Source organism: Carcharhinus amblyrhynchos, chromosome 2, assembly GCF_965287045.1.
Source record: "Carcharhinus amblyrhynchos chromosome 2, sCarAmb.v2.hapA, whole genome shotgun sequence".
In the NCBI taxonomy this organism is placed as follows: Eukaryota; Metazoa; Chordata; class Chondrichthyes; order Carcharhiniformes; family Carcharhinidae; genus Carcharhinus; species Carcharhinus amblyrhynchos.
The window spans coordinates 81,957,647-81,973,949 of record NC_137325.1 but is presented as its reverse complement, the minus strand read 5'-3'; the positions used below and the strand labels follow the sequence as shown (position 1 = coordinate 81,973,949).

General features: G+C 42.3%; 1 protein-coding gene across 3 annotated transcripts in view; it reads left to right on the top strand.

Annotated features, from left to right (window-relative positions):
- gabbr2 (gamma-aminobutyric acid (GABA) B receptor, 2) overlaps window positions 1–16,303 on the top strand; it is a 909,903-nt gene that overhangs the window by 634,521 nt on the left and 259,079 nt on the right. For all 3 annotated transcript variants that reach the window (XM_080208032.1, XM_080208024.1, XM_080208042.1), the window contains exon 5: window positions 12,457–12,522. In XM_080208032.1, the coding sequence (XP_080064158.1) occupies window positions 12,457–12,522 (66 nt within the window). The remainder of the gene's footprint in view (window positions 1–12,456; window positions 12,523–16,303) is intronic.

Below are 16,303 nucleotides of genomic sequence, written 5' to 3'. Positions count from 1 at the left end.
AGCCTCGCCGGTGGGGGTCCCCAGCAACGGGGACCTGGTGTGTTAGCTTCACCAGTGGGACCAGAGGCTATTGAGGCCCCCCCAGGTGGTTGGGGACAGGAGTGGGCAGTGCTCCTTGGTGAGTTCTAGCCTGGCACTGCTGCGCAATGCCCAGGGTGGGGACTAATGGAAAGGGTGTAGTCATGATGGGGCTATGACCATGATGAGGGGCTGGGGCAATGTAAGACAAAAGGACAGTTGTAGTGGATGAGCTGAAACAAATTAAGGGTACATTACACTCGGTGTAAATTGCAGGATTCAGTGAGGTGATAGGGCTGTGGTCCTTCCTGCTTGTTTTGGGAGGCCAAGCTCCATGTTGTCACGGGGTGATTCCTGTTCTCAGCTCTGCTGCATCTGCCTCAAACTCACTAATGGTGAGATGGCTCTGCCATCCCTAACCATGTCTGGGCTCGCTCACATTTGTTTAAGCAAGTTTGGCCTGTGTGGAGACAAAGAGATATGATCAGACCAGACAAAGTCAAGTCATGTCCCATGTGTGCGTGGTGAGCCCTCCCTGGAGGGACAGAGAACGGCGTTTGAGCAACAAGTCAGATGGTGTTGTGAAAGTCTTGCTGAGAGAATAAATGTTGATATGTGTCTTTCCGTGACTGAATATGAGAGATCTGTGAAAAGACTAATTGAGTACATGATGCCAAGCTGCAAGTTTGATTGTGGAGGGAGCTGAGGGAAGACTTACCCTGGTGAAGCGGATGAGATAATTCATCTGTTTTCTGCTCGATAGTGCTTTGCGGGTAGATGGCAGCCAAGCTGGCCTCCAGGATACTCCCAGGCCAGAGGGCTGAAGTTCATGTAAAAGTCCTTTAAAGCTTGAAATTTTGTCACATGATCATTTTGGTCATTCACAAGAAGTTTGAATTTATGTTTTAAAGTTGTTGATTGCTGTAGAGATGATAACAGTAGATGTTGAAGGTTAATCCAAATACTTGGGTATCAGAATGGTATTCTCTATTTATCAATCCTTTCAAATAAGTGTGCTCTGAATTGGAATGATATTGACCTGATATTAACCATCTAATTCTCCATTAGCCTTAGTTTGTTAAAACATCTTTACTTCTTCATTGAAAGAGAAAATGGGTAAACATATTTGTATGCTGATTCCATTTTATTTAAAATTACTCACTGTGAGACCAGCTTTTAATTCCTTTATGATCTGTTAAACCTTTGCTATCTAATTTATTATTGTTTTAGTATTTATAACATTGTACCTCTGTACAAACATTGTTAAATATATCACTATCTGGTGGTTGTATCTGTTAACAATGCACGCTTGGCTTACCAGCACTTTGAAATACAGTGATTTACAATATCATCATTTTAAACTGATCTGAAGTCATTTTAAAAGCTATTCATAACATTGAAGTATGTGAAAGAAGCCATTCTAAATTTTTATCAGCAACTGAGTTTTTAAGCACTTCTTGAAAAAGAAGTAAAAATGTTATTTCACCAGTTTTCAGTGCTGATTCATTAATCTGCTTATTTGCAATCTGAAAAGAAAATGTGCATTTCCAAATAGTTCAGATAAACTATGTTTGACTGAGCTAGTGTGGTTTTTAATGATGTTTGGGAGGATCATGCTGATTGATTTATGTACTCTTGAGACTTGCCCTAGGAACTGCTGCAGTAAGATAATTTGCTTCAAAGGACTCAATCTAGGAACCCAGTAGGGTCACACTACTTGCTAGCACCAGGTCTGGGAGGACAATATAGTGGTGGAGAAGAAGGTTTTGTGCTGATTGGAGGTGACTGCCTTTGGGTAATTGCAAAATTCTGTTCCTGAAGAGAACTCCTGGAGCAAAGGAGAATATTCTAAAGCAGTAAAAATAACAGTTGGACTCAGAAGTGATTGATGCACTGCAGATCTGACGAAAGGCTGTCACCACAGTTTGAAAAGGCCTGCATTGTTTTCCAAGATCATGAGAAAGACACACAGGCATACCATCAGGAAAAAAAGTCCTATAGTACTCTTCTCCTCCAGTCTTCAATCATTTCTTAAATTACTCCAATATTTCTACCTCCTCTACTCCACATGTTAATGGTCGTGCACGAGAAACTTTCAACATTAGGCTACATTTGAATCAGTGTCTTTTGTTTGGATTTAATTTGAAGTGTCATCTTGGATAAATTTTATATCACTTAGCCTGTATTGCCCCAAATAGTTCTCACTAAGCTCCTTTCAAGGTTAATCTTCTAAAGATGTATCCCATTTTTATCATATCGTATTTTCGTCTTATCAATCTCAAGGCTTCTTCCTGCAGTATCTTCAGGGTTTGAATGCTTTCCCTATGTTTGAGAGAGTAGAAACAATTAAACCCAGTGGGAGAGCCAGAACATGATGCTGTTTAGGAATAGCTTTCTGCCATTTGTTATTCTTTTGGTCCCTGAGTTTGGCATTTATTTTCCTTTCTTGACTGCTGTGCAAGGGATGCAGTAGCATGATGGTAATGTTGGGTGGCATGGTGGCACAGTGGTTGACACTGCTGCTTCACAGCGCCAGGGACCCAGGTTCGATTCCTGGCTTGGGTCACTGTCTGTGTGGAGTCTGCATGTTTCCCCTGTGTCTGCGTGAGTTTCCTCCGGGTGCTCCGGTTTCCTCCCACGGCCTGAAAGACATGCTGTTAGGTATATTGGCCATGCTAAATTCTCCCTCAATGTACCCAAACAGGCACCAGAGTGTGGCGACTAGGGGATTTTCACAGTAACTTTGTGCAGTATTAATGTAAATCTACTTGTGACACTAGTAAATAACCTTTAATGTTACTGGACTAGTAATCGAAAGACCTAGACTAACGGTCCTGCAGCATGAATTCAAATTCCATTAGGACGGCTAAAATAAAATATTATTCTAATTAATAATCAGCATGAAACTAACAGATTGTCATAAAAATCAATTTGGTTCACTAATCCTTGCAGGGGAGGAAACCCATGTCTGGCCTACATGTGACCCCAGAGCCACACTAATGTGGTTGAGTCTTAACGATGGGGATAGAATATAAAAGCAGGGAGATCTTGCTGCAACTATGCAGGGTACAGGTGAGGCCGCAGCTGGAGTACTGTGTGCAGTTTTGGTCGCCGCACTTGTGCAAGGATATTTTGGCCTTGGAGGGAGTGCAGAGGAAGTTCACTAGGCTGATACCGGCAATGAGGGGGTTGGACTATGAAGAGAGACTAAATAGACTGGGGCTGTACTCGTTGGAGTTTAGAAGGATGAGGGGGGATCTTATAGAGATCTTTAAGATAATGAAAGGGATGGATAGGGTAGAGGTAGAGAGATTCTTCCCGCTTAGAAAGGATAATAGGACTAGAGGGCACAGCCTCAAGATAAGGTGGCGGGGGGGGGCTGCAGTTTAGATCGGAGTTGAGGAGGAACTCCTTCACTCAAAGGGTGGTGAATCTCTGGAATTCTCTGCCCGTTGAAGTGGTGGAGGCTACCTCGATAAATATATTTAAGTCACGGGTAGATAGGTTTTTGACTGACAAGGGAATTAAGGGTTATGGGGAGAGAGTGGGAAAGTGGAACTGATCCACTTCAGATCAGCCATGATCTTATTGAATGGCGGGGCAGGCTCGAAGGGCTAGATGGCCTACTCCTGCTCCTATTTCTTATGTTCTTATAACTGCCCTCTGAAATTGTGCAAATTGTGCGGAGGGTGTGGAGAGTCTGCAGAAGGATCTAGATAGGCTGGGCGAATGGGCCAGGAAATGGCAAATGGAATTTAATGTTGGCAAGTGTGAGGTGGTCCACTTTGGTAGGAAGAATGGTAGGAAGGACTATTACTTACGTGGCGAAAAACTGCAGCAGGCGACGGTGCAGAGGGACCTCGGGGTCCTTGTGCATGAGTCGCAAAAACCCAGCTTGCAGGTGCAGCAGGTGGTCAGGAAGGCGAATGGGATGCTGGCCTTCATAGCGAGGGGGATTGAATATAAAAGTAGGGAGGTCTTGCTGCAGCTGTATAGGGCATTGGTGAGGCCGCAGCTGGAGTACTGTGTGCAGTTTTGGGCGCCGCACCTGCGCAAGGATATTTTGGCCCTGGAGGGAGTGCAGAGGAGGTTTACTAGGCTGATACCGGAGTTGAGGGGATTGAGCTATGAGGAGAGGCTGAATAAACTAGGCTTGTACTCGTTAGAGTTTAGAAGAATGAGGGGAGATCTCATTGAGACATATAAGATGATGAATGGGATGGATAGGATAGAGGTGGAGAGACTCTTCCCGCTCAAAAAAGACAGTAGGACTAGGGGGCACAGCCTCAAGATAAAGGGGAGGCGGTTTAGAACGGAGTTGAGGAGGAACTTCTTCACTCAAAGGGTGGTGAATCTCTGGAATTCTCTGCCCGTTGAAGTGGTGGAGGCTGCCTCGCTAAATATTTTTAAGAAGCAGGTTGATGGGTTCTTGATAAGAGAGGGGATTAAGGGTTATGGGGAGAGGGCGGGAAAGTGGAACTGAGCCACAACAGATCAGCCATGATCTTATTGAATGGCGGGGCAGGCTCGAAGGGCTAGATGGCCTACTCCTGCTCCTATTTCTTATGTTCTTATGTTCTTATGTTCTTAAATGCCCGAGCAAGCCAATTATATCAAATCATCCAGGAAAATTAACTGCATGCATACCTAAAGCATATTGTTTGCAAGAGCAGCTAGTGATGGACATTAAATGCTAGTCTTGTTGACAACACATATCTCAAGAATTAATAATGAAAAAGGGTGATTTCATATTTTAAGCACTGAGTTAATTTACTCCTGTAGATAAAGGTAATTGGCCCTCAAGTCACGAGGCACATGTGAATCATCATATGCTTCTCCCCCACCCATCACCCCTACCTCTTCAGATTAGGAGAGGTGTGGCTCCCCATTTATGATCAATCCAGCCAGCATTCATATAGGTGCTGCTGTTTTGGGCAGAGTATTTGTTGTGCCACCAACACAACTGAATAGTAGAGAGGTGAGAAGAGCAAGGAGCGTTCACCAGCTGTGAATAAATGGCTGAGTCAAGCATATATCATGAAAAATAATTCAGTGGTCAATATTGTAGAGATTTTGTTTATTGGCAAAAAGTGAAGTGTTGAACTTAGAGTGAACATAAAAATGATGTTCAAGAAGATTGAAAATAAAAATGAAACTTTTGTGCAAGGTAAAATTAATGTCCACTCTGGGACTTCACCACAAAAGTGAAATAAAAGAGTTTAAATGAGCATAAAAAAACAGAATTCCATTTTACCAAGGTATTGTGGTGAAATGAAATATGAGGTTTATCCCAAAAAACTGCATTGCAAATATCATGAGGTAGCAATTTCAAACTAGCCTGGGGCTGGTCTGGAACTATCCAATTGAGAAACAATGCTATAGGTTGAGAGCTGTAGGTTATTATTACATAATGGAATGGCATCAATTGTAGGCGCAGAATTTTCTTTCCGTCATAGATGACAATTCCTCAGCGTAATTGAATTAAACTCTACTGAGCCTATGCTAATGGCTTCTTGTCTCATTTAATCCTTTTTCTGGCTTTTTTCTTGCTTGGAAAGTGCCTATGGTCTCTTTCCAGTCACTGAGATCAGAGTAGAGCTCAAGTTTTAGGGAAACTACTTAAGAAACCTGTGAATGTCATAATAAAATTGAAATACGTTTGTAAAGAATGTGGTTATGACTTTGCTCCATCTCAAATCAACTCCTCCATCCTCCAGCAAGCTGAAAACAATTTACTTGTCTGGGTGAAATCTGAAGTATACCATATGGTTGGACAGATGTCAAGTTCCACAACATTATTATTTATATTTATTTCCTGAATAAGCTAGAGAAGCTGTGAGCTAAGAGTATTGATATATTGATGCACTTTGCAAGGCAGTTGTAGTGCATCAGTTTTCACCAGTAATTTTCTGCCTAGTGAATTTGGTGTCAATGTGGAATATTAATCATTAATTTCATGTAATGCCTTGCTTAAAAAAAACAGAAATAAACAGCTAGAACTACAAAGATACTGAGCAGGATGTTCCAGTCCTGCCAAAGGAGACAGCCCCCACCCCCACCTCCTCCCCCCCCACCCCCACCTCCTCTATGCCAGGTTCCAGTAACTGTGTTTTAAAATTTCTTCTTGAGTGACTTGACGTATAAATTTGCCATGTTTTTAAGCCTCTGAAAGTGGATTTGAAGGGACATGACAAGGCAACTTGCTGAATGGACTTCACTCCTGCCATTGTCTGAACTCTCTGCAAAACATTAGGACAATAGGCAACCAAATTTAATGACTCCAGAAACTTCTGGGACCAAAGAAGGACTAAAGAGTCCATTATGTATGGAGAGTGCTAAGACTTCCTATTTGTTTCAAAGGTACTTTGATAGCTTTGACAATAGGAGATCTAAACTCCTTTGTTAACTTGAATTGCTCTTCTTTGTGTGCCATTAGCAGCTGTCACATGACTGGAACTCCACTTGTGAAAAGCTAAGCTTGACTGTTTATTACAGCAAAAGAAGAGTCTGCAGAAAGCATTGGCAACATCGAGAAGGAGACTGCAGAGTGCGTCTGCAAATTCACTTACTGTTATAACCAACAGGAGTGGGAAGGAGAGGATAAAAACAAAATGCCGTGGATGCTGGAGTCTGGAACAAAAACAGAAAATGCTGGAAAATTACAGCAGATTCAAATCTGGATAACACATCATCAGAGCTGAGGGCAAAGAATATCAGAAAAGATTTATACAATGATGGTGGGGGGAGGGGGCCAGACTATAAAATGACAAAGAAAATGTAAATGAGGATAAAGTCAGCTGAGAGAGGTGGTAAAAGTGTCCATTAAGAGATCGTAAAAAGTCTGACAACACCAGGTTTTAGTCCAACCTATTTATTTGATAATATACTCACAAGCTTTCGAGGGACACCCTCTTCGTCAGGTGACGTCATTCACCTGACGAAGAGGGTGTCCCTCGAAAGCTTGTGAGTATATTATCAAATAAATAGGTTGGACTAAAACCTGGTGTTGTCAGACTTTTTACTGTGTTTACGCCAGTCCAACGCCGGCATACCCACATCATTAAGAGATCAGCATATGTGAATGGTAGATCAGAGGTACAGATGGTTAAGGCAGTTGCCTGAAGGGGAGGGGGAAGGGGCAAGAAGAACTGCGGGAATCGAAAGTAGAAAAGAGAAAGAAGGATGATAAAAATAGATGAATGAGATGAAAAAAGAAATAGAATTAAGTAAAATAGATGGAAATAGGGTGAAAAAGGACGGGAGAGTTCGTGCTCTGAAGTTGTTGAATTCAATGTTCAATCCGGAAGGCTGTGAAGTGCTTAATCAGGAGATGGGCTGCTGTTCCTCCAGTTTGTATTGAAGTTCACTAGAACGTTACAAAAGACTAAGGATGGACTTGTGGACAGGAGAGCAAGGTGGTATTGAAGCAGCAAGTGGCAGGGAGGTCTGGGTCCTGCTTGCAGACAGACCGAAGGTGTTCTGCAAAGTGGTCAGCCAGTCTACATTCGGTCTCTCAGATGTAGAGTAGACCGCATTGGGAGCAGCGAATGCAATAGGCCAGATTGAAGGAGGTGCATATGAAACACCACTTCATCTGAAAGCAGTGTTTAGGACCTGGAATGGTGAGCAGGGAGGAAGTATAGGAGAAGGGTGTTGCACCTTCTACAATTGCATGGGAAGATGCTGAGGGCAGGGGATGAGGCCTTGGTTGTGACAGAACAGTGGACCAGGGTATCCTGGAGAGAATGGCCCCTGCAGAATGCTGACACAGGGAGTGAGGGGATGATGTACTGAGTGGTGGCATCGTGCTGGAGTTGGCAGAAATGGCAGAGGATGATCCTTTGAATGCAGACCCTCGTGGGTTGAAAAGTGAGGATTAAAGGGACCCAATCCTGGTTCTAGGAAGGTGGGGAGTGGGGGATAGCAGTGGCCCAGGAGTTGGGCCAAATGTGGTCAAAAGCCCTGTCAACCACAGTGGGTGGAAAACCACGATTGAGGAGGAAGGAAGACTATTGGCAATGCTATTTTGGAAAGTGCCACCATCAGAACAGATGCAGCGGAGGAGAAGCAACTGAGAGAATGGGATTGAGTCCTTACAGGATGTGGGATGCGAAGAACTGTATTCAAAGTAGTTGTGGAAATCAATGGGCTTGTGTTAGATATGGGTGGACAGCTTATCATCAGAAATGGAGATAGAGAGAACAGAGAGTTGTGTCAGAATAGCTGCCCAGTGCATTCCTACCATTCCTGAGCAAGTGACAGGCAGCCAATCTACATGTTTAATGCTCCAATTAGGGAACATTTAGACCGCTCATGTGTTTTACTAGCAGTAGACCATCCTCATCTTGTGGAGAGACCCATCAGCTCAATAAAGATAGCCTCCCTGTGGCAGGGGGCTAATCAAGCTGGAGGCTCCATCTTATAAAGAGGAAGCTGCATGGAGCAAATGCTACACATGCAGCCCAATTACTGCCATTGGAGGGATTTCCTGTCTATTCAGAAGGGCCTTCCTGCTCACCCACTTAAAAAAAACACCCTCTGAAGGAGCCTCCATTTTATAAAACCATGAAACTATAAGATATAGGAGCAGTATTAGGCCATTTGGCCCATCAAGACTGCTCTGCCATTCATTCATGGCTGATGAGTTTCTCAACCCCATTCTCCTGCCTTTTCCCCATAACCTTTGATCCCCAAACCAATCCAGACCTATCTATTTCCATCTTAAATACACTCGAAGACCTGGCCTCCACAGCCTTCTGTGGCAATGAATTCCATAGATTCATCACCCCCTGGCTGAAGAAATTCCTCCTCATTTCAGTTCTAAAGGATTGTTCCTTTACTTTGAGGCTGTGTCCTCAGGCCCTTGTCTCTTCTACTGGTGGAAACATCTTCCTCATGACCACTCTAGCCAGGCCTTTCAATATTCTGCAACTTTCAATGAGATTCCCCCCTCATCCTTTTAAACTCCAAGTATAGACCCAGAGTCCTCAAATGCTCCTCATACGTCAGGCACTTGTGGGCTTACCTACCTGTCTCAGCAGCACCCACATCATATGATGGGGCTGCTGAGTGTCTATGGTTACTGGCATTACGCTTGTTTTGGCAGCATCAATAGCCCACACACTATCCTTAGTTGGACAGCAAGCACAAATGCGGCCAACTAACAGATACCTCCTTGAAAATAGTGGCCCCATCCTGTCTCTAGACAAGTGCTAGCTTCAGTTCCTGATTTGGTCCTGACCTTGTCCCAAAACCCAAAGGAAGATGTTGCCTTATTTTCAAACACAGAGTTGCATCATAATGTTATGATGCATCTCTCATTGTATAGTACTCCTTGAATTTGCACAGATTTGCCAACATTAGTATCATCACGTGTTTCGTGGACGTCTCTGTAAGTGCAACATTTTATTGTCTAGCCATATGCATCTGAAAGAATGTTTTTCAGAACTGTAAGAAATTACAGAGGCCATTCATGTGGATTAACCTAGGGGAGAAACATTATAATATCGCTGGTAATCTATTGCATGCCTGGCAGCATCTTACTATTACTTTAATAAGGTACACTCTTGTAAGTTTGTTTTTGGCGCATTCAGAAAGAATGCTATTAAATGCTTCATGTCTTTATCAGTTCGATTATTGTGTAGCTGTATAATGTCATGCCGCCTGCTTCCTGAATTAGAGACAGGTGTGCATAAGGTGGCTGGCTCCTGTGTTCCATTAGGATTCCTGAAAGGCTTCTGTTGCTGCTGGCTGCACCTCTTGGACTGCTGCATGCAGCCTAGGCTTGCAATTTGTTTGGCGTTAAGTGAGGCGAACATAATAGGATATGAGTGAAGCAGCACCCCCAGATGAAGGCTGGTATTGAAGATTGCACCATGCTACTTCATAGGAATACAAGAACAGGAAGGTGATTCTGTGCCTTTAGCCTGATCTGTCAATCAGTTAAAGCATAACTGATCTATACCTCAGCAGGAGCATTAACGATAAGTAATTTAAACATTTTAATATAATTCTTGGGTCTGTGCATTTGAAGGTGAGGCTGGCATACCAGATGACTTCATAAGAACATAAGTCCGTACTCTTACAATCGGTGGCCTTGTGTGTTGTGTTTAGAATTTAATTCACTGTCCTAGCCTCTTTGTACTGTCCTCAGGGAGACTGAAATGGGAACCTGGGGTTGACAGAGCAGGGATGGGGTGGGGGAATGTTAGAAAGGGGAATAGCTTTGGCAATGCATTTGATGGGATCATAGAGGAAGCAACCTCTCCCTTGCCAGTCCTCTAACCCACCCAGTAAATGATGACTTGTCATCAGTGAACCACTCCTGCCCACATACCACCACCACCACCCCCCCGCGGCCCCGCCCCCCCAAAAGGGAAAAATCTCTGAAATGGTGAGAGTAGTTGGCCACTTGAAGGCTTCAATTAACCCACAGGTGAGCCAGTCACATGACGCCTGCACCACTGATGATAAAATGGTAGCAGTGTTGGAGGTGGGCAGTTGGGCACAGGGAACAGTGCCTCAAACATTGTTCAATTTTTTTCCCCCTTGTGTCTGCCATCTGGTCCTGGGGGTGGTAGGGGAGGGAGGGGTGGAGTGGGCTGTAAATTTCAGCCTATGGAGTCATTTGCTAATATCACCAACTGTCTAAATACCTCTGTCTGGTACATTGAAATTCTATGCACTTTCTGTTGGGCAACATCATGTAACGGCTGTGACTCTAAGCTAGCAGCTCAGAGCTTGAGAGTTCACATTTTATCAAGGTAAGTTATGAAATTGAATTCCATAACCCTTATCATGCTTGGGCTGACACCAGTAAAAACAAAAATGGTTTGCTGATGTCCTTAGGAAAGGGAATCAGCTCCTCCTGCCAATCAGACCTACACATTATGTGGTTGATTTGTGAAAATGATGAAGGTCCACTCCCATCTCCTCAGGACAATTAAGGATGAACAATACATGTATCCTATTCTGCATTGCACACCTGGTAAGAACAAGTGAAAAAATGCACTGCAGTGACTCACTAAGGCTTCTTCAACAGAATTTTTCAAACTCACAATCTCTATGACCTGGAAGGGCAAAGGCAGCAGACACACAGGAACACCACCACTTGCGAGTTCCCCTCCAATTCATACACCATCCTGACTTGAAAATATATTGCCATTCCTTCATGGTCCCCGGGTCAATATCCTGGAATTTCCACCCTAACAGCATTTTGGGTCTACGTACACCGCAAGGACTGCAGCGATGCAAGAAGATGGCTCACCACCACCTTCTCAAAGGCCATTAGCAAAGGGCAATAATTGCTGGCTTAACCAATGATGCCCAAATTCCATGAAAGTATAATAAAAAGAATTCCCCCTTCAACCTCTCTGTATTTCCTCCATTGCCCTGTCCCTTCACTGTAGGGCTTATTGATTGATCAAACTATACATTTGCTATTAACATCATAACAAGCAACCTTTTATCCTCAAACTTGAGGCCGTTTCCATGGCTGCACTACTTTCTATGCCTGTCAACTCTTAGTTCTTCGTCTGATCCATTCCATTCGTTGCAGTTTCATATGCCTCTCAACATTTGGTAAATCTGGACCCTTGATTCCAACCAGTCACTGTATATTAAGTTCGAATATTAGCTCATCATGCTCACTGGCACTGTTAATATTTCAATCTCCTCTGACACTGACCACATATTCTTCTAGAGCAGTGTTAACTCAATGTCAAGAAACTTATTCTTCAGTTATTCATTCTCTTTTTGCCTTATTTTTGGTCTTTCTGTTACATAGAAGCATAGAAAATAAAATCAGGAGGAGGCCATTTGGCTTTTTGAGTCTACTCCACCATTCATTTTGATCGTAGCTGATCATCAAAATTAATATCCAGATCCCGCCTTCCTACCCATATCCCTTTAGCCCCAAGCGCGCTATCTAATTTCTTCTTGAAATCACACACCGTTTTGGCATCAACTACTTTCTGTGGTAGTGAATTCCACAGATTCACACTCTCCAAAATCCTGGAACTTATCATCTTGCAATGATGCTTCCAAATGCTTTCACTGTTCCTTATTTCTGCATTCTGATATTCTCACAGCACGAAGATCAGTATCTTTTTCTTTAAATTTGCTGTTAGCGTTTACATTTATAAACTGAACACTTCTAATTGACTTATTGAATTATAATTGAATACTAATTTGAATATGTATGTAACAACTAATTCTGTTAAGTTTACTATTAAACAGAACCCATTAGTAAATTTACCACCAGTTCCAAGCTGAGAAAATATCCAAAATAATTCATTTAAAAACCTGATTCAGTGCTAGTAAAAACAAATTGTATTTTTGTTGGTTTTGTCACCCATTGTAGTTGCATTGTTCTTAAATATTAACACACCAGACATCGCATCTCCTTCCATTTCTAAATAATACTTTCTTTCACAACAGGATAATGATGTCCGAATTATTCTTGGCCAGTTTGACGAGAACATGGCAGCGAAGGTATTCTGTTGTGTAAGTATGAAGCAATGATATTTGCATTAATCAGATTTCTTTGTTCCAAACATCAAATTACTTGAACAGTAAGAAAAATTGTGTCAAAATATTGGAGCTTGTGTTGATAATTGCTTATTAAATGAAGCAGAAAGTTGATATACAATTATGTGAAATAAGCATAGTTGCTATTTTTTATGAAGAGAAATAACGATAAATGGAACTTGCATGAAAAATTTGTTGAAATTAAATAATAAATACATTGGAAAGAAAAGGGAAGGTGAGCCATTTACAGTCATGCATAAGCATATACAAAAATATGTTTGCTTTGTGTCTGTATAATTTGACGGACAATAAAACCATTCCTTATCTATTTAAAAAGCAATATTCATATATAAACATTTGAAACTGCAATAAAAGCTATTTTGCAGCCTGACATAAATTTTAAAGAATTGGCCCTAAGATATTGGCCTTATATCAGCACAGTCTTTGTAAGTGTTTTGGCTTTGTACTAGTATTTGGTCTTTACAAGTGCTGGTAAATGGCTTACAACATTTTAGTGTTGTGTGACAAAATATTGATACATGACCAGTATTTTAACTTTAGATTATAAAACTAGCAAAAAATTAGAACTATGGCAGACAGATAACTGCAAGCTTCAAACCTAAGACCCAGGAGTGCCCCAGTTGGAAATCTAGTAGAATCCACGTTGCTAATATTGAAAATTTTAAAGAGCTCAGCAGAAAGATCAATGTAATGTATCTATTTTCCTCTGTGTGGGGCCTACTAGAAAGATTTAGATGTAGATTAATTTAGAGCATACAATTTGTATTTTTCCCATTTCCTATTGGAATTTCTGTTATTGCTTTCTTCAGGCGGAATAAAAGATTAGTTCTCATCCTGCTTAATCAGCTATGTATACAGGAAGGCACCAGGCTAAACTGAAATATTTTTGTGAGATCGGGTTGGGCTAGTCAGATTTCTGTCCACTGATGTTAAATATTATGGCCTGAAGGAGAACTTCCACAGATGGTTGTGTTCCCATGCATTTGCTGCCCCTGTCTTTCTTCGTGGCAGAAGTTGTGGATTTGGGATGTCTGTTAAAGGAGCTTTGGTAGGTTACTGCAGTGCATCTTAAAGATGGAACACACTGCTGCCATATAACGTCAGTGGTGGAGAGAGTGAGTGCTGAATGTGGTGGATGGGGGACTAATTGAGCAGCCTTTGGCTGAATGGTGTTGAAATTCATTTGTGTTGTTAGAGCTGCACTTATCCAAACAAGTGAGAAGTATTCCATCACACTCCTGACTTGTGCCTTGTAGATGGCAGACAGGTTTTAAGGAGGTGAGTTATTCACAGTATTCCAGGCTTCTGACATGCTCTTGTAGCCACAATGTCTTATTAATTACATTGTTAAGGTTTAATGGCAATTGCATTGTTATTCAGGTTATGGGTATTTGTGCACCTATAAATGGGGTTAGCTGGGTTTTGGTGGGTGGGAATGAGGCTGGGGAATGAGGAATGAGGCTGGGGCTGAGGCTGAGGCATGAGGATAAGGCTGAGGGTGGAGAATGAGGATAAGGTTGAGGGTGGGAGTAGTGTTGACTGTGAACTAAGACAATAAAATTGTGAATGAAAATTAAGCTGTGTAACATAGTTAGGAAAAACACCAATGCAAAGAAAAAATGAATGGGACGTTCTCTATGCTTGTCCTGCACTGGAGTGTTTCCTATGTATTGGAACCATTGGTATGACACCCACAATTTCCTTTATTGAATGGAAAACTGAATTCAGCAGTCCCATGGTAGTCTGACATTTGTAACTAGCGGGAAAAGTTTCTTATTGATAGTGATAATTCTGAAAATAGTTCACTTCTAACGTTGGATTTAAGGAATATGTTCAATGTTATAATTATAAACCTAAATAATGAGAATATCAAAATAAAAATCTATAAATCACATAAATTGCATAGCATGCTTGTCCAATTTAATCCTGGAACCTGGGTTTTAATTTAATCCCAAAGAAATGAACTCACTTACACAATGGGCAAGATTTTTGCCCCAGTAATGGGGTGAGTCCACTGGTGGGCTGGCATGAAAACTGATGCTTCAACCCATCAGGCTGGTTTGCCATCTCAAATTGAACCACCAGCTATTTTACTCAGGAAGGGGGAAGATGAGACCCATCAGACCAAATAGCCAATTGAACTTATTAAAAAGCATGTCATCAGCCACTCAAGGGTCACTTTAGAATTTTTATGGGGATGCATGCATTGCACAAATAATTGAGAACATTTTTTATTCATTTATGGGATGTGGGCATCACTGGCTTGGCCTGTAATTATTGCCCATCTTAGTTACCCTTGAAAAGGTGGTGGTGAATTGCTTTCTTGAAAGCTGCAGATCCTGAGGGATAGCTACACCTAAAGTGCTGTTAGGGAGGGAATTCCAGGGTTTAGACCTGAAGGAACAGCAACATATTTACAAGACAGGATGGTGGGTGACCTGGAAGGGAACCTCCAGGTGGTTGTGTTCCTAGGTCCTGCTAGATAGTAGGTCAAGGGTTTGGAAGGTGCTGCCTAAGGAACCTTGGTGAGTGTCTGCACTGCATGTTGTAGATGGTACAGACTGCTACACTATTCATCGGTGATGGAGGGATTGAACTTTTGTTGAAGAGGTAGCAGTCAAGCAGGCTGCTTTATCCTGGATGTGTTGAGCTTCATGAGAATTGTTGGAGCTGCACTTATCCAGGCAAATGGAGAATATTCTACCACACTCCTGACTTGTGCCTTGTAGATAGTGGACAGCCTTTGGTGAATTATTTGCTTCAGAAACTGACACCATTTCAGTTTCTGGTTGTTGATCATGGGGGATTCAGCCTTGGTAATGCCATTGAATGCCAAAGGGTGACAGTTAGCTACTTTTTTATTGGAGGTGGTCATTGCCTGGCACTTGTGTGGCGTGAATATTACTTGCCACTTGTCAGCCCAGGCTGGATATTATCCAGGTTTTCCTGCATTTTTACATGGACTGCTTCAGAATCTGAGGTGTGTCGTGAATGGTGTTGAACATTGTGTAATCATTAGCAAACATCCCAACTTCTGACCTTATGATGAAAGGAAGGTAATTGATGAAGCAGCTGAAGATGGTTGGGCCTGAGACACTACCCTGAGGAATTCCTGCGGTGATGTCCTGGGGCTGAGATGATTGACCTCCAACCACCAAAACCATCTTTCCTTTGAGCCAGGTATGACCCAAAACAGTGGAGATTTTTCCTCTGATTCCCATTGACTTCAATTGTGCTCCTTGATACTTGATTAAATGCTGGTATGGGTCAAGAGCCTACACCTTGAACTTATGATCTGGCTGGTTCCATTGCTGGGATAGCTCTGCACAGATTTCATGGAATGTGTTCAGCTTTTCAATGAGTCATGGTTCACAGCCCCTCAGAGGTGTCTTGAACCATAATCTGGATAAGAGAACTTTTGAAAGGTAAAATATATTGCCCATACCCCACGCCTATCTATGCCTTTCCAACAACTCCCCAGAGGCACAGATACCGTCCATGCCCACCCACCCTCACTCACCACTCATATCCTCCATGTCAACCTGTGACACTTAGATGCCCATTTACCCAGTATACATGCTGTACAGAACCAGTACTATATAGTGCCAATGTCATATTTGAAAAAGCTTTAAAAATCATTGATTCATAACTTTCTTGTCTGAGGAGACATGGAAGCAGCTGGTGGCCAAAAGTTTTCATTGAGTATGCATGGGGGGGTATGAGAAGCCATGAGGAG